Source organism: Meles meles, chromosome 11 (genome assembly GCF_922984935.1).
Source record: "Meles meles chromosome 11, mMelMel3.1 paternal haplotype, whole genome shotgun sequence".
Classification (NCBI taxonomy): domain Eukaryota; kingdom Metazoa; phylum Chordata; class Mammalia; order Carnivora; family Mustelidae; genus Meles; species Meles meles.
Window position 1 is genome coordinate 22,641,714 of NC_060076.1, and position 22,216 is coordinate 22,663,929.

General features: G+C 38.5%; 1 protein-coding gene across 1 annotated transcript in view; it reads left to right on the plus strand.

The window, feature by feature from the left end:
* The window catches only part of SVEP1 (sushi, von Willebrand factor type A, EGF and pentraxin domain containing 1), a 184,789-nt gene that overhangs the window by 92,764 nt on the left and 69,809 nt on the right, over nt 1–22,216 (plus strand). Inside the window, exons 16-26 of the mRNA XM_046022808.1 lie at nt 412–645; nt 2,495–2,656; nt 4,295–4,456; nt 10,581–10,742; nt 11,134–11,225; nt 12,599–12,695; nt 14,735–14,848; nt 16,087–16,200; nt 17,005–17,206; nt 20,321–20,478; nt 21,305–21,506. Coding sequence (XP_045878764.1) covers nt 412–645; nt 2,495–2,656; nt 4,295–4,456; nt 10,581–10,742; nt 11,134–11,225; nt 12,599–12,695; nt 14,735–14,848; nt 16,087–16,200; nt 17,005–17,206; nt 20,321–20,478; nt 21,305–21,506 — 1,699 coding nt within the window. The remainder of the gene's footprint in view (nt 1–411; nt 646–2,494; nt 2,657–4,294; nt 4,457–10,580; nt 10,743–11,133; nt 11,226–12,598; nt 12,696–14,734; nt 14,849–16,086; nt 16,201–17,004; nt 17,207–20,320; nt 20,479–21,304; nt 21,507–22,216) is intronic.

The window sequence follows — 22,216 nt, forward strand, 5'->3', positions numbered from 1 at the left end:
ATCACCCAAGTTTTGTCATTTTTTGCAATTTAATATCACAGATGTATTTTATGATTCTCGCAGCAACAGACATCCTGCTTTGTACTCATCTTGGCATGACGAACTAAGGCATATTTTTAAAAAGCAAGAATTTACAGAAAGTTATACATGCTGTAAGGAAGAACTTCACAAAAAGGTGACGTAGATCCAGCACATGAGAGAAGGATTAAACAAATTGCATTGTTCTTAATATTACCCCTATACTAGTTGCTCAGTAAGTAGTGGTTGAGTGTCAATTTATTTTTCCTGGAAGATTTTTAATATGCCATTTCTTTTTGGTTAAAAAAAAAAAAAAAGACACTAACTACGAATGGTTTTCTGAAACACCATGTTGTGTGTATTATGTTTTATTTTGTCTTGTTTTTATCTCAGCTAGTGTGCCATTGCCCGATGAAAGAAATGATACCCTCGAGCTGGAAAATCAGCAACGACTGATTAAGACTTTGGAAACCATTACAAATCAACTGGAAAGGACCCTCAGTCAGGAGCCCATGTATTCCTTCCAGCTTTCATCTGAAATTCTGGTAGCCGACAGCAATTCGTTAGAGACAGAAAAGGCTTTCCTTTTCTGCAGACCAGGCTCGGTGCTGAGAGGGCGTATGTGTGGTAAGGCTTTTCCCTGCAAAAAAAAAAAAAAAAAAAAAAAAAAAATTATCTGGCTCATAGTGGGTCAAATGAGATGAGTAGAGCCGCCTTACAACTATACAAGGATATTGAAATGAAACATTGTGCGATTGTTGTGTGGTTGTTCTTCTTATTATTTTGTCTTAGGAATCTAAGTAACCACCATTGTTCAGGACAAGAAAACTTTCAGGTAAGGGACTCAGATCTCGGTTTTATTTCTAGGACTTTAGAGCTCACAACTTTCAGCAGCATCTCCAATAATAAAGACTGATCCTTTTTGACCACTTCTATAGGCAGGCTGAGCCCCTCTCTTGTTTAATTCTGTTTAGCAACTCTCTGAAGTGCTATTACTATTAAGCCCATTTTACAGATGGCAAAACTGAAGCCAGAGAGGCGAGGAGCTTACTCAGGAAGTCTTACCCATTAAGACAGTAAGTGGTGTAGCTAAGATTTCCAGCTGACATGGTATAACATCAACCACTTTAAAGTGTAGGGTTCAGTGGCATTTTGCACATTTATGATGCTGTTCAACCATCACCAAGCCATCACCACTACCAAAACATTCTCACCACCTCCAGAGGAGATCCCCGTTAACCATTAAGCAGATACTCCTCACTCTCCTCACCCACAGCCCCTTAACATTTAACCCAGACTGCCACAATCTGGATCAATTCCAGCCTGTTTCCCAAATAAGTCATGGTTTATGGATATGGGAGATTCCTCTAACCAAACTCTACGCTCAGCTGGACCAAATGGTGTGAGTCTGGTGTCTTCTGGAGGCATGGGATCTCGTCCCTTGCTTGGAAAACCTTCTTCAACAGTACTTCTTGCTATTCCTAGAGCTCAGTTGGGTGACTTGTTTCGTCCCTATGTTGTAAGTAAAAATTAGGAATCATCTTGGTCAGTGTTCCGTGTTTCTCAGTCCGGCCTTCGGACCACCTGTGTCGGCATCCCCTGAAGGGTTTACCAAAATGCATCGTGATTCGGGCCCCAGCCCAGGACTAATACATCCGACACTTTGGGGGCAGGGCCTTGGCATCTGAATTTTTAGTAAGTTTCCACATAATTCTTACACACTTTATCATCAGAATCATACATGCTGACTTCAAGTACCCTCTCTGTACCAACACTAACTTTGCTCGCATCCTTTCTGTGGGTTTAACATTCCACTTTGGTCTCAGAAATCCCGAGTCACTTCAAGCCTGCCAAGTAGTAGACCAAATCTTCAAGGAAGGAAGGTCCTAAAATTGGCCTGTTTCCTCAGAACCCTTGGGTCTCAGGATGTCTCAGACTTGCCTTCAGTGGACAGTAATTCCTATAAGCAGAGACAAGGCTCTACTTAACTCTCCTGGTTCAGACTCACAACCTTCAGCTGGTTTTGTTTCTAGAAATGAGGCTGTAATAGACAAACAGTCAGTTTCATACAGGAACCATTGAGAGGAATCGCTAAGAAACTGTTTTTCCTATCTTGAAGCCTCAAATTAACCTGATGTTCATTGTTTTATTCCTTCCCTACAGCAACTTTTTCTTTGTTAGTTGTGTGTTTCCCAGGATGATCTGGTTTAATCCATGCTTTAAAGCTCCTATCACACAAGCCCTAATCTCGGTCAATAAGGATTTGCATTTTCTTAAAAAGAATCTTACTGTTTGTTTCTAGGAATACATTTCTGGAAGGTTTATCTTGTGAGGAAACCTCTGACAGTAAGACTTAACAGAGAACAATAGTACTTGGAAGCAGGCTTTATTATTTTCATGCCTTTAAGAAGAAAGAAATTAAATGTGTTCTGTTTCTATAGTTTACTGGTTTCAGTGTTTTCTGTTTTCTTTTCAGTCAATTGCCCTTTGGGAACCTATTATTCTCTGGAGCATTCTGTCTGTGAAAGCTGCTTGCTTGGATTCTATCAGGATGAAGAAGGGCAGCTTGAGTGCAAACTCTGTCCAGCTGGGACTTACACTGAGTATCTCCATTCAAGAAGCATCTTGGAATGCAAAGGTAATGGCCTAGTGCACATTTTGATCAGAAACCTGAATTTTGTCTTCACTTATGAAGTCTAAATGGCAAATAGGATGAAATAAGAGCATCACTATAAGCAATTTCATTGATTGATTTTTTTCTTTTATTTTAAATTATTATCTCAGTGTTTCCCTCACATTAAAGAAGTCTGTTTTTCCCCCTTTGACACATTCTGTTGCTCTAAGTCAAACTCCACTGCCAATAATTCTAACCCACATTTAAAAAATATATTTATTTAATTTATTTGAGAAAGAGAGAGAGAGAAAGCGCACACAAGTGGGAGGGCCAGAGGGAGAAAGAGAATCTCAAGCAGACTCCCTGCTGATCATGGAGTCTGACCTGGGGTTTGATCCCACGACACTGATTTCATGACCTGAGCAGAATTCAGGAGTCAAATGCTTAACTGACTGCACCACTCAGGCACCTTAATTCTAATCTGCAGTTATCAAGTAACGTAGTTTTTTTTTTTTTTATCAACTCTCAAATTAATTGGTGGAAAGGACTTTCATAACACTTAGCAACCATGAGTTTGCTTTAATAATTTTTCTTTGTGAGAATAGTATTTGATAACAATGAGATCAACTCTCCATTTATTTGGAAATTAATAACTATAGGTAGACATGCATGTATTCTTGCTACTAAAATACTCAATACTTTCAAAACATTTGATTATCATTCTCAATACACATTTCTGATGGAAGCATTTCTTTCATGATTAAAGTTACAATAAGATATACCTAAGGGGCACCTGGCTGTCTCTGTCACTAGAGCATGGACTTTTCATCTTGGGGTCATGAGTTTGAGCCTCATGTTGGGTATAAAGATGACTTTAATAAATAAACAAACGAACTTTAAAAAAAGAGATACACCTAAAAGAGGGAATTTCAGAACTATGCCCCTTGCTGTTGTGACAAATGTAGATGTGATTGCTTAACGACAGATGCAAACTTGAGAGCCTTGCTTGCTGATTAGAAGTACACTAAAAATGCTGACAGTGAGCATCATTTGGAGAACAAAGGCAGAAGGAAAGTAGTGTCCTGGGGGTTGAGGATTCTGGCCCTTGTCCTGCTCTCCCACAGAACCATTGCTATGAATCTTAGAAAGTTGCTTATCTCCCTGGGCCTCGTGCTAAGACTACTTCTACTTTTTACTCCGCCAGCCCTCCAGTGGGGTCTGTAGGTAGGAGGACAGAAGAGGGCCAATTTGTAGAGCGACAAAAGTGCCTTATAGTTAATGAGGCTCTCACCCAACTTGAGGTTTTGTTTCCATTACTCCAGAGAACTGAGTGCAAGCTGAGAACTTATACAAGAACAAGTTCCCCTGCGTACATCTTGTTCTTGTGACAATACCTTTCTGAGGTGAAATTTCTAACTTCACTCAGAAACCATTTATCGGCACTTTCGTAATAACAAAATTTCGTAATAATGAAAGTGACTGGAAATCAGTCTAAAATTTATTAGGACTGAGAAGCAGGCAGCAGTCTAAAATACAATCTTTATGCTTAGAGTTCTTTGTCTCCTAAATGAATTAAAATGCAGAAAAATCCTCTCCCAGCCAGTGTTAGTTTTGTATAGCTTAATGTCATCATTTTTAACCATAGTACATTTTTCTTTTCAGCTCAGTGCAAACAAGGCACCTACTCATCAAACGGACTTGAGACTTGTGAATCGTGTCCCCTGGGCAGTTACCAGCCAGCATTTGGTTCCCGGAGCTGCCTCTCATGCCCAGAAAACACTTCCACTGTGAAGAGAGGAGCCGTGAACATTTCTGCTTGTGGAGGTTATCAAAGCCTTAGACACTGATATTTCTTCTAACCCCATAGATTCTATGCATGGGGGAGTGGAATATTTTCAGCAAAACCATGTATCTCCTGTATGCAAAGAATGTAAATAACTGTCTCTACATGGAGAGTTTCCATGTACTCAGCCAGTCAATGTTTAAGTGTAAACACTCCCAGTATAAACACTGCGCTAGTGCCTTTAGGAACACAAAAAAGGACAAGACTTGGTGCTAGTATTCAACGTTAATAGACACGTGGCTTCATGATACGGTAGAAATGCATTTCACCTAGGAACTTAGTCTCTTCCTTTCTAAAGTGAGGTCCTGTCTCAGGTTCCTTGAAACTCTAAAAAGACATTTTCTGAATTACGATTTTCATTTCCTACAGTTTGCAGGGTTTGTGAGTGGCTGTCCACTCTTGGCTGCCCTTTGGAATGATCTGTACCCTTACCTCAACATTTTTAAAATACTAAAGCCCAGTCTCCACTCCCAGATGTTCTGACTTAACTTGTCTGGTTTTCTTTTTAAGTTCCCCTCCGGAGATTCTAAAGTAACAGGATAAGTTGAGTATGACTAATTTCAGATCTCAAATGTCAGCATGAAGGGCTTAAAAACACAGATTGCTGGGCCCCACCCCTAGAGTGTTTAAGTCGGCAGGTCTGGTGTGGGGCCCGAGAATGTACATTTCTAACCAGTTCGCAAGGGATGCTGGTTCTGCTTGGTCCAGGGACCATATGTTGAGAACCGCAATAGACCAAAAAAGATTAGAATTTCAATTTTCAAATATTTCTAGCATCCCTACTAAGTACAGTTTTCCAGGACAGTGAAGGTTAGAAGATGTAAACAAAATGAAAAGATGAAAGCTTAAAATGGCCTTGAAATTAGGGTTGAGCGTCAAGGTCGTCCTGCTGCCAGGAGCGCCAGATTCCACGTACTTTGCAAAGTCAATGGAACTCGATTAAAAATAAAAAGTTGTTGGCCTACCTCTGCTATATCACTGGGAACAGAACAAACATGCTGGCTGAAATATGACTTTTTAAAAATTATGTATCCTCCACTTCCTCTGCACACTTATTTAAAAACCTAAGTTCTATGGCTATCTGAAAATTAGAAAACTGTTCCCTTATTGAAAAGCAATGTTTTTAAGAAACCAGTCTGTTGGCTCCCCATTTCTCTCAAGCTGTGCGCGCGCGCGCGCGCACACACACACACACACACACACACACACACACACACAGCCTCATTGTACCCCACAGTCACTTATACCTGTGCATCCAGTTAAAAACAAATTCCCGGAAAACAACTGTGTAGGACGTTTTTGTATGATCCTGGGAGGGGAGTGTCCAGCATTGCATCTTGGGAGATATAGTCCTCGTAAATGAGTGCCGCAGGGATAAAATGAGGAAGCCTACTATGATTACAGTTTTTATATACTCCACCTGTTTAAATCATCTCACTGTAGTAGGATCACAGTAGATAAAAGTCTGTTAGACCTGCGGAATCAGGCAAGCAGTAGTCATTAACCTGATGTTTCACTGAAGAGAAGAGATTTAACTAGGACCTGATTGAAACTCGTAAACCATGTCTGTTGTGTAATACCAAATTTGAGGGTTTTTTTTTAATTAAAAGGCAAATAAGGCTCCACATAATAGTTGAAATAAATCTACCAGAGACTCTTATTATGTCAATATACAGACAAAATTTTGAATTCTGGAAGAAAGTCTGTAGTGAAAATTCTTTCTCTTCTTCCAACCACAAAAGTAACTAGGATTTTACAGTAAAACAAATTCATAATTGATGATTTTTCCCTTTAGCCTCCCAAATAAGCCTTGAGGTTTGTTTAATACCAAATTACTCCAATTAAGTAATTCTGATTCCCAGAAAGTCTCTAAACTTCTGGTAACTGCTATATTTCTCCTAATATATTCCCAGCACAAGGTTAACCACATTTTCTTATCATGAGTGAGTTGGAAACAGCAGCACTCAGCACTCTCTCCTGTGGTATTGAATAAATACCATTTTACTTTAAACGTACGTGTGTATGATTTCTAAAACAGTCCCTTATATATTTTCTTAGTTTTATTTGTGTTTTTTAATTTTTCCTAGCTTTAAACTTCCTTTCTTCCTTTTGTTTTTCTTTGTAGTGATTTATTTTTCTGTTTATGTTTATGATTTACCTCACTTTTTACTAAAGTATCACTTTTTGCATTGTTTAGCATGTTGAACTCTAATCAACACAGCTGCTATATTTAAGGTTGTTTCTATATTAAAGTAATATATATTTCATGCATTTCATCTTTTATCACTACTTAGGATATTAAATATCTGTGGGTCTGTGGTGATCAACTCAAGAGTCTGAAATCTTTTGTTTTATTTCAATTAATTAATTTGAGAGAGAGAGAGAGAGCAGGGGCAGAGGGAGAGAGAAGAATCTCAGGCAGACTCCCCGCTGAGTGAGGAGGTGATAAGGGGCTTGATCTCACAACCCTAAGATTATGATCTGAGCTGAAGTTGAGTCAGATGCTTAATCAGCTGAGCCACTCCAACATCCTAGAAATCTTTTATTTTTTAAAATGAATTTTATCCAAAAGATAAGTCCCACAAATTATTTTTTGGTGATGGTGTTGTTTACACCTGGTCCTGTAGGAAAAGGAAAGATGATTGCTGAGCCAAGATGGCATTTCTTACCCTAATCCTATAGCATGAAGTTAAAAAGAGGCTTAAGACGAGAGTCTCTGACCTTTGAATTTGTCTTAGGAAACCTGTTGAAAAGGCAAAATTCACTATATGTTATCTTTAACACTGTCAGGGAACAGACATGTGAGATTACATTTTTCCCGGTCATTTCAAGGCACTATTTTTAATCCTATTTTAATATCCTTTTTGGAATACTTAGATTTCTCCCTCTCTCTCATGAGTGGAAGAAGTTAAAAGTATTTTGTCCCATTTTTATTGACTCAGAAACCATAGTTTCTTTGGTCAAGATTCAAAATGAAACTTTCTCCCCTCTCTTCTTAGGAAATTAGACCATCAGGAACTGCCCCTGTATACGTGCATCTGTGTGTATTTAATACATATTACATACTACAGATAATGCTATTATTATTTGTGGTATGTTATATTTACACATACATATGCTCTATGTGTCTGTGTATATTTACTGCATATGTAAATTTTCTGTATGTGTAAATCATGCGTTAAGTGTTGATTGTCCACTCCCAGAAAGTATATTTCTTTTTTTTTTTTAAGATTTTATTTATTTCTTTGACAGACAGAGATCACAAGTAAGCAGAGAGGTAGGCAGAGAGAGAGGAAGGGAAGCAGGCTCCCTGCTGAGCAGAGAGCCCCATGCGGAGCTTGATCCCAGGACCCTGAGATCACGACCTGAGCTGAAGGCAGAGGCTTTAACCCACTGAGCTACCCAGGCGCCCCCAGAAAGTACATTTCTGATGACAGCTGTCTGCCCTTGGAATATAATTTAAGCGAATTTTCACATAAAAATTTCCATTTTCTATGTCAGAACACAAAGTATAGACATTACAACATCGTGTTCACTAACCACCTTGATGATTTTTAATCTTAAGATTTTATTATTACTTATTAGCATAATTTTCTAGGGGCATAATCTTTCTCTTTTTTTTTTTAAGATTTTATTTATTTATTTGACAGACAGAGATCACAAGTAGGCAGAGAGGCAGGCAGAGAGAGAGGAGGAAGCAGGCTCCCTGCAGAGCAGAGAGCCTGATGTGGGGCTCGATCCCAGGACCCTGGGATCATGACCTGAGCCGAAGGCAGAGGCTTTAACCCACTGAGCCACCCAGGCGCCCCTAGTCTTTCTCTTTTTGAGAGTAAGGTTGTGCTGAAAAAATTGTATGTGCAAAACAGTTTAATTCATCATAGCATCTTGGTTTCACTGACAGAATTTGTATTTTTACCTTATACACACTCATAGATACTCTCTCAAACCAAAGTTTTATGCCTTTACCAGTAGAAAATCTATGCTTCTAGTTAACTACTTTAATTAGCTATTTGGAGTTACCTTTTCTAAATAGGTAATCATTTTTTTGAAACTTGAGATTCAGAAAATCCATTTTAAACTCGGCAACTTAGAATATGTTTGTGCAAAACCTTGTCTGGAACTAGCCATGAAGAATGGGTTAATTTATTGTTAGTGAAACAAATATACTTACAAAGTTTTAGAGGCACCTTGGTGACTCAGTTGGTTAAGCATCTGCCTTCCGTTCAGATGATGATCTTGGGATGATCTTGGGTCCTGGGATCAAGCCCCAGGTAGGGCTCCCTGCCCAGTGGGGAATCTGCTTCATCCTCTCCCTCTGCCTCTCCCCCTGCTTGTGCCCTCTCTCTCTTTCTTAAATAAATAAAATCTTTTAAAAAATGTTTTTAAGAAAATTTTAATATAACAAATATTTTTGCTATAGAAGTATCTTGTTTATAACAAGTATGACACGTATCTTGTTTGACCAAGATACTTATATTTTAAAATTTTAATATAACAAACGTAACCAGAAGAAATAATGTTTTTCTAAATAAGCATTAAATCTATGATATCTTCTGCCATCTCTTGATTTGACTCCTGACTTCTTGTCAATGATATAAAAGAACACTTTTGCAAAAGATGTGGCTGCCTGTTTTTGCTTAAAAACTTTGATCTAAACATCTTGAGATTACCACAAATGCCTTACTATTTATTTAATGTTTACCGTCATACCAAAAAAAAAAAAAATGATGCCATTATTTGGAGTATCCTGCCCTGTTGAGCCGTGAGTGCATTTCTAAATTTTTCAGCCATATTGCTAGTCATTTCTGCCATACTAATGTTTATTAAAAAGCCAAAGCCTACGTGGTAAATATGCCGAGATTCTCAAATACCTTACTTCTTTGTGTTCTATCTTCTATGTTTGAATTTATGCAGACAAGTCTTAACAGTTTTAGTGGCTTTCTCCATTATAGTGGTTTAAGGACTCATGTAGATGACACCAGTTCGCACAAGGAAAAGAACATGGCGAATTCATCTTTGGGTCACAATCTAAAATCACAGCCCAGAGATGTAGTCATGACTGGTCTGCCTCACTGTAGGTCTGACAGATGCAACCAAAATTTATCAAAGAAAATGCAGGTTCATGATCTGTTTGAAGCTATTTCTTGTTTGGTTAATATTCTACCAATTATTAGCAAGAGAATTTCAGATTTGGTTAAATCACAGTATTCAACTGGACGTTGTTAATAAAAAGCATGTCTAATACAAAATAATGTTAAAAGGTTTAAAAGTTAAAAAAAAAAAAAGCCCTTTTCCCCGTACAGAAGAGACAACAACACAGAAGAAATAAAATATAAAATTTTCAACAAACATGAAAAAAAAACTTAATTTATCATGGAAATGCAAGTTAAAATAACAGTGCAATTCCATTTTTCACTTTCAAATTGAGAAAAAATATTTAAATGATCATTATCAGTAATAAGTATGCAGTAAGAGTAATCCCATACATTACTAATGGGGCTTTAAGTCAGAACCATTTTTATTTATTTATTTTTTGATGATTTGACATGTATTATTGACTTTAAGTTTTCCGTCCTCCTTTTTTTTAAAGTTTACTATCATCTTTAGATCTATAGGTTCAACTACTCATATTGATCTGTTCAAATTCAACTGTTATCCCTAGGAAATAATCAGAGTGTTTTATAGGTTTTATACAGAAAATTTCATGTCAGCATTATTTATAATAGCTAACAAATACAAACACCTAAATGTCCAGTAGTAGAGGAAATGTTAGCTCAATCATGTCCTGTCACTGGCATGCAAGATTTTCCTTTTATGAAACACTATGTTATTTAACGGTTTGTGGAATGCCGAGGATATAAAGTGGAAAAATCAGAATACAATATTACATGGTGAATTCAAATTTTTATTGAGTTAATGTGTGTCGTTAAGAGAGGAAAGAAACAACAGAATGTTTATCTGACGTGATAAAATAGTATAATTATGAAATATGTGCCAGAGAATATATCAACAGTTCAGTAGCTTTCTTAAAACCGAGGGTTAATGCTCCTCTTTTGAAAGTAGAGTATGTTGTTTGGCCTCACAAATGATTTTTTACCTTTGCAGTACCTTGTCCAGTAGGAGAATTCTCTCGTTCTGGATTAACGCCCTGTTACCCATGTCCTCGAGACTACTACCAACCCAATCCAGGGAAGTCCTTCTGCTTATCTTGTCCCTTTCACGGAACTACAGCCACCAGTGGCACCAGGTCCATCGCAGATTGCTCCAGTAAGAAGGAGATGCTTCATCTCTTACGTAATCCCACGTGTTGGAGACCTGTGTTTGTCTCGTGGTAGCTTCAATTATGAGTATTGCTATTTTCTGTGGATTTGGGTTTCTGGTCTTTTGAGGCCTTTTAGATGACAGTAACTCAATGATTCTTACTTTGGGTACATTGAACTTGATAACTTCCCAGTTTCTTTCTGAGAGTCTAGGATTTAATGATATATCCCATCCATCTCTATGCTCTCTTTTTCACTATTCCTAAACAAAATATATGTGACTTTACCTACTCTGAGAACTAGAATATTGACCATAGTATTTAGGTAGAATTTACTTATAGGCAATAACTACCACACACTAATACAGTTTTCTAATGTTTTCTTATTAATCTTACTAGCTTTTAGCTCAACATTCTCAGCAGCAGAGGAAAGTATAGTGCCCCGTGCTTCTCCTGGACATATCAAAAAGAAGTATGAAGTCAGCAGTCAGGCAAGTCCCTTTTATAGTTATAGAATCTTCTCCAGTGGAATGTTTGGAAAACACTCTGTCATTACACATGCTACACAGAGGAAAACTACCAGAGTTGAAACGTCAAGTAATCAAGTCTCAGAAACATTATCAATGAATAATAGTATTTACTTGCGACCTCTAATAAGAACTTTCTAAAAATGCAGCATTGGGGCGCCTGGGTGGCTCAGCGGGTTAAAGCCTCTGCCTTCAGCTCAGGTCATGATCCCAGGGTCCTGGGATCGAGCCCCGCATCGGGCTCTCTGCTTAGCGGGGAGCCTGCTTCCTCCTCTCTCTCTCTCTGCCTGCCTCTCTGCCTACTTGTAATCTCTATCTGTCAAATAAATAAATCTTTAAAAAAAAAAAAAAAAAAAAAAAAAAAAAAAAAAAAAAAAAAAAAAATAAAAATGCAGCATTGAAAGAGTTCTAACTACCAACAATTGGGAATTCTCCCCCAACAATGTCTGGCATAGAGAATGTGTAGATGTGAGGAGCCTTTAAATTCACTAATAATTAGCACTTACCTCAAGCATAACCCATTATTTGAGTAAGAGGCATTTGGTTTAGCCAAAGGCCTTTTCTGATTGGCAGGAAGAGTTCTTCAATGTTTATGAAAATTATTTAAATTTTTTGTCAGAAAAAAAATCATTTATTGGAATAATGCATGGGTTTCTAAAAAACTAAGGAACATAACTCATGAACATAATTAAACTATTGTTTTTCTTTAAAAAAAAAAAAGACTACTAAAGACCAATTATTTTGGTAGATTCAGCCATTACTCTGCATAGACCTAACCCAATGTCAAGATGAATTCTTTGGCCCTAAGTATTTTTAAGGAGGATAATAAGGTTGTATTTCTTATTTCAGCTTCCTACCATCTTGTCCAAACATATGGACTTGTAAGGGCTTTGTAAATCATATTTGAACTGAGCCTAGAAGGCAGAAATTTGTAAGAACCCATAGAGCAGTGACTCTCGACCCTGGAGACATATTAGAATCCACTGGGCAACTTTAAAATATAATGATGCTCAGATCCGACCCTCAGAGATTCTGATTGAGCTGGTCTGAGGTAGGGCCCTAGCCTTTCTACTTTTAAAGCACCTCAGATGGTTTCTAACATGCAGCCAGCATTTAGAAACACTTCAGACTGTCACTCAAGAGTAAGATATATTCTATGTGTCCATATATGGCAGGCAACAACATTATGCAGGCAGTGGTCCGTCTAGCTTGAGTGAACTCACCTGGAAACAAGAACCACCTGTCTAATGCTGCAAACCTTCAAACTCCCTAGTCAGGATTGCTTTGATATGATTGGAGTGTTTTGTCTCTGATAGATTTCTTTTTGCTACCTGTAGGTTTTCCATGAATGTTTTTTGAACCCCTGCCGCAATAGTGGAACCTGCCAACAGCTTGGGCATGGTTATGTTTGTCTCTGTCCACCTGGATATACAGGTAACAAAGAGGAATGCAAATTTTAGTATATTTTTCCGATGAAATCATTGTGACTTGCACATCAAACTTTGAAACACTAAAAATGAACCCTCTGCGTTAAATACACTGGACTATATCAATGCATGAAAATTTGGTTGAACAAGACAAAACAAGGTGAAAAAAGTGTGCATATCTTACAAATGAGAGTTTTCCATGCACATTTTGGAGGAAGAATCAAGAATCATCTTCTCTATGGAAAAAGTCACATCATAACTCACCATTTAAATAGGAATACAGTTTCAGAGGCCATGACCAAGGTTCCATTCTAACACAAATTAAATGTATGATGTGATACCCAACATAGAACGGGTTGTCCAGCATAAATATTTTTAAACAAACTCCAGTTTCTCTCATTGGCTTCACATTAGTGGAAGTTCCTATGAATAGCTATGATTTGTTGCTCTGTTTCTATCTTTCTGGAAACTGTTCCTGGAAAAACAATATGGTTTGAACTTGGTTATGTAGAAATTATGTAAGAATTATATTTTCTTGTAGTGTAATTCACATTCCAGTTCAGTTCAGAAATATAATTTTTGAGGGGGAAATGAACTATATCTTAAAATTATAATTTATTTCAAATAATAGTTCACTATTTTCTCTTAGAAATAGTTTTTGCCTCTTTTTTTGGCTTTTGTACAGCTAACACAACATGTCATTTCAATGAGAAAGATAATATTAAAAGACTTTACCACAAAATGAGCAAAAGGAGAACTGGAAAAGAAATGTAGCCCAGGGCTATCAAGAATATTGGCATTCTACTTATTTCATCTTACTTATATATATATGTGTGTGTCTCAATTTTTATAAAATTTTTTGTCCTGACATTCCGTAAGACATAATGGATCTTGTCCTAGAATTTTATAAGCAAGTGGTAGTCGAGAAAGGGCATAATTTGGACATTATTTCTCAAATTTTGATGTGCATCAGAATCATCTGGAGGGCTTCTTAAACAGAGTGCTAGACCCTCACCCAGAATTTGTGACTCAGTAGATCTAGGAAAGTTTTGATAATTTGCATTTCTAACATATTCCCAGGTAATTGCTGATGCTCTTGGTCCAGGGGCCACACTTTGAGACCCCCTGGTGTAGAAGAAAAACATGGGCTTCTGGCAGAGCTAGCCCACAGATAGCTTATGTGCACTGTATCAGAAGACATGCCCCCCTCGAGAACACCTGGAACATGCACTGCGATCTGGCAGGACTTAGTCCCTCCCCTACTCCTCAGCCAAATGCCATGATCACAAGTATATATGACCCTATATTTTTCACATTGGAGTTAAACTAATTTTATGTTCCCAGGTCTTCCCCTGCCCTCCCTACCACCAACTTCTAACTCGGGATTTTCTGCTATCTTTTATGTATCCTTATAAATATATCTTTCTTTTTTTAAGATTTTATTCATTGATTTATTTGACAGAGAGAGAAAGAGAGAGAGTAAGCAGGGGAGGGACCAAAGGGAAGGGAGAGGGAAAAGCAGACCTACTGCTGAGCATGGAGCCTGACACAGGGCCCAGATCCCAGGACCCTGAGATCACGATCTGAACCAAACCAAGAGTCAGAAGCCCAACCTACTGAGCCACTCAGGCTCTCTTCCTTATAAGGATACCTTTTTAAAAAAATTTATTTATTTGAGAGAAAGAGAGAACTGGGCAGGGTATCAGAGGGAGAGGGAGTGAGAAAACCAAGCAGATTCCACACTGAGCACAGAGCCTGACACGGGGCTCAATCTCACAACCTGAGATCATGACTTGAGCCAAACCAAGAGTTGGATCCTTAACTGACTGTACCAGCTAGGTGCCCCAAGATATCTGGAGTCTCTAGAAAGAATCAGTACTTTTGCTAAAAACTTAACTGGATGGTAACACTTAAGGAATTTTGCCCTTTCCTTCACTACTACCACTCCCTATAAATTCAGATTATTGAGATAATTACCTTTAAATGATCATGTTCTGTTTCTGTTGATCCTACTCTTTGTCCTTCAGTATTTCGTTTGCATTTTAGGCTTAAAGTGTGAAACAGACATTGATGAGTGCAGCTCACTGCCATGCCTCAACAGTGGAATTTGTAAAGACCTAGTTGGGGAATTCATTTGTGATTGCCCACCTGGTTATGCAGGTAAGAAGAAAGTTTCTTGTTTTTATAATATAAACCTTGGCATCATTAAAATTTCATTGCTATAAATCAAAACCCAATAAATACCACCTCACACCTGTTTGAATGGCTATTAGGGAAAGACAAGAGTTAACAGAGTTGGTGGGGATGTGAAGAAACGGGAACCCTTGTGCACTGTTGATGGGAATGTAAGTTGGTGCAACCACTATGGAAAACAATATGGAAGCTCCTCAAGAAATTAAAAACAGAACTACTGCATGATCAAGCAATTTCGCTACTGGATATCTGTCCAAAGGAAATGAAATCATTATCCAGAAGGTTTGCTGATTGTAGCATTGTTCACAATAGCTAAGATATGGGAATAAGCTTAAGTGTACCTCAAGGGATGAATGGATAAAGAAAACATGGTTGAATTACATGTAATGGAATATTATTCAGCCATAAAAAGAAGGAAATCTTGCCATTTGCAACAACATGGATAAAAATCGAAGGCATATGCTAAGTGAGATAAGTCAGACAGAGAAAGACATATTGTATGATCTCAGTTATATGTGGAATCTAAATAAGGCAAGCCCATCGAAATGGACAGTAGAGGGTGCCTGGGTGGCTCAGTCCGCTAAGCATCTGCCTTTGGCTCTGGTCATGATCTTGGGGTCCTGAGATTGAGCCCTGCATTGGGCTCCCTGCTAAGCAGAGAGTCTGCTTCTCCTTTCCCTCTGACCTTCCTCCCCGCTTGTGCTTTCTTTCTCTCTCTCTCTCTGTGTCTCAAATAAATAAATAAATAGATAAATAGATAGTAGAATGGTGGTTGCCAGGGGTGGGTGTGGGGTTACTGGGGATACGTTTTTTTAAGGGTACAAACCTGCAACTAGTAGATAAACAAGTCATATTTAAGAACTCAAGGAACAAATTCAACAAAGAGGTGAACAATTAGCAAATAATATAAAATTTTTGAAATAGATCATACTTATCATCCTAATTTTAAAAAAAGATAGTCATAGTTATCATTTTCCATTGTATGTTGAAAATGTCAGATTTCTTGCTAGAAAATTTTTGCAATAACTAGAATGGAAGAAAACATCTTATTTCAATGTATTTGGCAAAGAGGAAAGTTTTTCACAAACATATTAGCCATGATTTCTGATTGTTCTGCTGTTACATCTGAATAGCTTGCTTGAAAATATTCATCCAAAATTCCTTTCACGTTTCCTCCAGTTAAAATATTCTGCGATTCCTTGCAGGGAAGCTATGTGAAGAGAATATAAACGAGTGTAACTCCAGTCCTTGTTTAAATAAAGGAACCTGCCTTGATGGCTTGGCTAGCTATCGCTGCACCTGTATGAAAGGATACACAGGTGAGACGTTTCCATTCTTCCTGCGTCGTTGTATTGTCCTGCAAGCACCGCAAATCACTACATTTTTAAACATTATATTATGTTTATGTTCATTTTCTGATTTTGTAACTGTGCTGTGATTAGCCAAGAGAAAGTCCTTATTTTTGAGGAACTTCACGCTGAAGTATTTTGGGGTCAAAGGGCATCAAGGGTGCAGTTACTCCCAAACAGCTTAGAAAAAACTTTGTGTGTAAGAGAGAGAATGAGAGAGGGAGAGAGAAAGGAGACAGAAAAAGAGACATAGAAAAGACAAGAGTTTATATGCTAAGATAAACATTCAAGAAGAAACTGGAAATAGATGCTAAACAATATGATAAGTATATCATATATATAACCCACATATATAAAAAGTAATATATATGTATATACAATTTATAAAGAGAGAGTTCCCCAAAAAATGACCAGTGAAGGAGAAAGGCCATGTCAAAGAAACAGAGGAAAAAGCCAAGGTCAAAGAAACAGGAAAGTTTTGAATAAATTTGCTAGTTTTATTTTTTAACATAGCCTCAATTAGATGTCTATTACGAATGTTAGTTTCAGAAAGACCTGAGATCAAAAGAGCAGATTATCCAAAACATAATCCTAAAATGTCTTACAAAAGCCAAAGTTCATTCAAGAGTGGATCTCAAACCAGTGTGAGAGGCCAGTAGTCCAGCAGCTTCCCTTCTGATCCTTTAGGAGCAACATCCTCCAAGAAGTGCACACTTCCAGCTTTGTTTCCCAGGCTTAACATTTGGGCTCTTTCTCACCCTTCCCCATCCCCAGGCCTGCACTGTGAAACAGAAGTCGATGAATGCCAGTCAAGCCCATGCTTAAATAATGGACTCTGTGAAGATCAGGTTGGGGGATTCTTGTGCAAATGCCCTCCTGGATTCTTGGGGACCAGGTGTGAAAAAAATGTGGATGAATGTCTCAGTCAACCATGCAAAAATGGAGCTGCGTGTAAAGATGGTGCCAGTAGCTTCAGGTAAAACCCTAAGTGTGGTCCTTTGCACTAATTTTATTTTCTCAACCATTCAGTCATTCTGCAGCCTTTATGGAGCATTCCTTCAAGTTCCAAGTCAGCCACTCCCTAATTCTAGCCCAAGGATAGGCTGCAGTAGACTCTTCCCTACCACCTGAGGTTCTGATTCACTAAGTCTGGGGTAGAGCCTGTAATTTTAAAATACATAGCCTACATGTTTTAAGCTCCCTAATGATTCTGATGCACGGCCAGATATGAAAACCACCGTTCTGTACTTGGGAAGTCATGAAAGATGAAGGAAAACACAGTAATAGAAATAAATACCAGAGCACTAGACAGAACTCATCGTCAAGTGTCTTATGTTTTAGCCAAAGTTGTTGCACAAGCTAACGTCAAAAGGAATTGTGCCATCATCCTGTCAAAGAGCCAGTATACATTCTATGTCTGTGGTTTTCTTTTTTTTTTAAATCTTTTATTTTATTTATTTGACAGAGAGAGAGATCACAAGTAGGCAGAGAGGCAGGCAGAGAGAGAGGAGGAAGCAGGCTCCCTGCGGAGCAGAGAGCCTGATGCGGGGCTCGATCCCAGGACCCTGAGATCATGACCTGAGCCGAAGGCAGCGGCTTAATCCACTGAGCCACCCAGGCGCCCCTCTATGTCTGTGGTTTTCAAACATTTTTTTTTTAGTTTAGTAACCCTTGGTTCATAAGAAATCTAACATGAAAACTAACCTTTCATGGTTGAAAACAATAATATTTGTAGAGGAGACATCCTTTGTCTTTCTGAGGCAGCTCTTGGGGTGCCAGGAGAATACAGTTTGAAAATCGACACTCTCCTTTATCACTGTCAAGTTGGCCCTATATTACATCCTGTCCCCCTCGCAGGGTCTGTAGCTCCTGCAGTACGAATGATGGACTGGTCTTGCTTGCAAAATCTTAGGAAACTTTATTGTGCTCAACATGCCACTGTCTGTGGAAGTTTATAAAAGTTAAAAGAAAGGGGGAAAAAAGTACCCCAGTTGCAAAATTTCCCAGTCCTCTTGTGGCTCAGCCCCCTTCATTACTGTCCCCCAACAAATAGCCAGGGCACGATCCAGAAGAAAAAGGCAACTGATTCCGCCAGTGAGACTTTCACTTTTGATGTGGGAATGAAATCTTAGCAGTGTAGCTTCATCTTTTCATAGGCTTTTTACATCTTCTGGCATATAGGTGCCTAACCACAGGCAATGAGAAATTTCCAGATAAACAACAAGAGTTCTAAATTCTCCCCAGAGTCAAAAACAATCGATGAATTACAAATTTGTCTAAGTCCTAATTAGAGGAAACATGAAGATAAACTCTCTTCATTCAAAGGGAATGTTAGTTGTCACCAAAGTGAACCTATTTCATAGACAAGGATATTGGATTGCTAGAATATCAAACATGGGCAGATACGGATGAGTGAAAGTCTAGCCAAAATAGATTTATCATCGAATACAGAGAACTCAATAAAGACTCCCCTGCCCCTGGGGCGCCTGGGTGGCTCAGTGGGTTAAAGCCTCTGCCTTCGGCTCAGGTCATGATCTCAGGGTCCTGGGATCGAGCCCCGCATCGGGCTCTCTGCTCTGCAGGGAGCCTGCTTCCTCCTCTCTCTCTGCCTGCCTCTCTGCCTAGTTGTGATTTCTCTCTATCAAATAAATAAAATATTTAAAAAAAAAAAAAAAAAGACTCCCCTGCCCCTGATTCCATTGTAAACGTGCTATAACAATATTAATTAACATGTATTGGACAGGTTCTCTTTAATTAAAAAATATTTCAGACATACAGAAAATTACTAAGAACAGTAAAAATCACACACTCATCATGGTATTATCAAACCTTAGCATCTTTCCCTATTTGATTCACATCTTTTGTTTTAAAGAAATACCTTCTAAAGATCGTTTTGGATTTCCCTCAAAACACACAAACACACACACGCACATGCACACACACATTCTTCTTCTTCCTCAGTAGTAACCACTGCTCTGAAGTTGGTGTATATCTTTCTCATTCAGACGTTGCTACATAAACAGTGCATAGTATAGTTTTACAGTTACATAATAAGTATTATACTACATACTTCCTTTTGCAATTTGGGTTTTGTTTTCACTCAGCATTGTGTGTTGTCAAGATTGATACATTTGGCTCTAGTTTATTTACTTTAACTGCTGATTAGTATTCCAGTAAAGGATTATACCATGGTTTATTTTCCCATTCTTCATAAACACATAGAATAATGCTGTTATGAATGCTCACTACATGTGTCCTGTGCACCTGTGCAGTAAGTTCCTAGAGCTCATAAGTCAAATGGATTTACAGGGTCTGGGAATGCAAACCCTCAGCTTCCCTTGATGTTGCCAAATTGTAGTTCTACTCACTATGTGAGGTTTCCCAGTTCATGACACCCTTGTCAGCGTTTGACATTATCAGATCTGTTGTCCATTCTGATAGGTTTAAATGGTGTGTTGTATACCACAGAGACTGTATGGCATACTGATGTAGAGCAAGGCTCTAGACTGGGTCTAAAATCCTACTCCACCACTTAGTAATAAGGAGACTTGGGCAGATTAACGTTTCTGAGCCACAGTTTACTCATCTGTATAATGGGAATGATGATAATGTTACATCATTGTTATAAAGGCTGGTTGAATATATATAAAGCCTTTGGACAGCATGTGAACTTTTTGTATTTTTTCCTAGCACTTCTATGGGGAAAGAAAATCCCAGTGTGTAAATAATAATTTGCCTGGACCAGAACCACTTCCTACTCTATTTTTGCTACATACTTCAGATATATATTGTCTTAAATGGGTTCAATTAAATGAACTTTAAAAAATGTAACTAACAGTTAAAGCACTTTCTTGATGTGGAAAATATGTTTCATTTTCAGAGTTGTTTACTCAATTTATCTAAATTAAAAACAAGGCAAAACCCCAGTTCACCCATTTTTCCATCCCACCCCAACCTGGGCAACCACCTGTCTGTTCTCTGCATATATGAGCTTTCAGTATTCAAAGTTTTTTGAGACAATGTTGTCATAAGTGGGAGACTTCTTCATCTAATGCATTTATATGTGTTAGTAACATTTTGTTTCTTGCAGGTGCCAGTGTGCAGCAGGCTTCACTGGACCATATTGTGAAATAGACATCAACGAATGTCAGTCTAACCCATGTAGAAATCAGGCCACCTGTGTGGATGAATTAAACTCATACAGTTGTAAATGTCAGCCGGGATTTTCAGGCAGCAGGTGTGAAACAGGTATATGTGAGCTCAGTGTTATTAATAACAATACTAAAAATAATGAGATCATAACAATGTCAATTTTTATCTGTTCTGAGCACTGACTACATACCAAAAACAATGCTAAGCATTTTGTACTTTTTTAATCTCGACAGCCGTCCAGCAGACTAGTTACAATTATCCCCAATAGCAAAAGTGAGGAAAATGAAGCTCAGAGGGAAAACAGAGAAAATGAAATTTAGAAGAACTCTTCACCTTCTACATGTTTAGAAAGGACACTTGATTTAGGAGCTCAGAGTCCATAGACATGTCTGAGAATCAGAGTTAAGCTGCTTTCTCAGGGTGCTGGAGTCTTTTAGCTGCGCGACTTTTGTTTTCTTGAGTAGGGTATGCAGGATTGGGGCAGAGCTGAATTGCTCATGAAATAGGGATGAGCAAGGGCCCTGAGTAGAGGTGGAATGTGGCCCTAGCAGTTGCCTCCCCCTTTTCTCTTGAACCTTCAATTCCCCTGTTCTATGGAGTCATCCCATCAGCATACAGACATACATTAGTGTTTTCTGTCTCTATTAACTTCCCAATTCCACCTCTCCTTCCAGCTAGTCCCTATTTCTCTGCTTCTTTACACTACTGAGTGCTTTCCCTATCTTAGTTACCCACTGATTCTTTAACTTAAAAGAATGTATTGTATATTTTGTAAATACTATACATTTAATGTTGAAACTCTTCCCATAAAATCACATTGACTGAAATGGACTTTTTGACAACAGTTCTGCATATCTGCTACTTACCTTAGACAATTGAAAAATGCCTCCCATGGTCCACACTCTTTTCTTATTTGTTGCAGACCAGTCTTCAGGTTTTAACCTGGATTTTGAAGTTTCGGGTATCTATGGTTACGTCATGCTAGATGGTGTGCTTCCATCTCTCTGGGCTGTAACCTGCACATTCTGGATGAAATCCAATGACACCAATAATTATGGAACACCGATCTCATATGCACTTGAGAATGGTAGTGACAATACCTTCCTCCTGACCGATTATAATGGGTAAGCAGAAATGTCAGGAAAGCCATACTCTAGATCTTATCCTGAGACCAAGTTAGAACTGACACTGGGGTTGAGAGATAGAGGAACAAAGGGGTCAGGTGCTCCAGGAGGACAGCAGAGTGACAATGGTCAAACAGAGCATCTGAACACGTTCTGTAAGAAAGCAAAGTTTCAATGATAACACCTTATGCATGGATTATGTTTTGCTATTTGCTAAGTGTACTTCATTTGATCTTCGCAGTGACCTGAGGAACTAGTTTTCTAGGTAGCAAAGCAAAGTTTTGGAGAGGCTCGATGACTTGCCCCAAATCTCACACTCTGGGAGTGGTAGAGCTAAGTCGCACACTCTGACTCTTAAGACCAACACTTTCTTTTATATATCAGAGCCTGCAGGGGTTCAAGGATTTCAGTGACATTATTGACCCATGGGAAACACATATATTCAATATGAACCCATCTGTAGATTCAGGTATATGAGCTGATGTTTATTTCTCTTTGGATCAATTAGTTCACCTGCAGGGCCCCATCTCTCTGGGCTGTCAGAAAGGTCAGTCTCAGTTGTTACCTTCCTTCCTTCTCTACTGAGTGCTTTTCCTGTCTTAGGTCCTCACAGCTTGTTGGAAACCCACAAAGTCTTGCTAAAGAGCCACAGACTTACCCAGGACTTCTATCACTGGCCCTCAGTCCACACTGCTTATCACTAGGCTGTG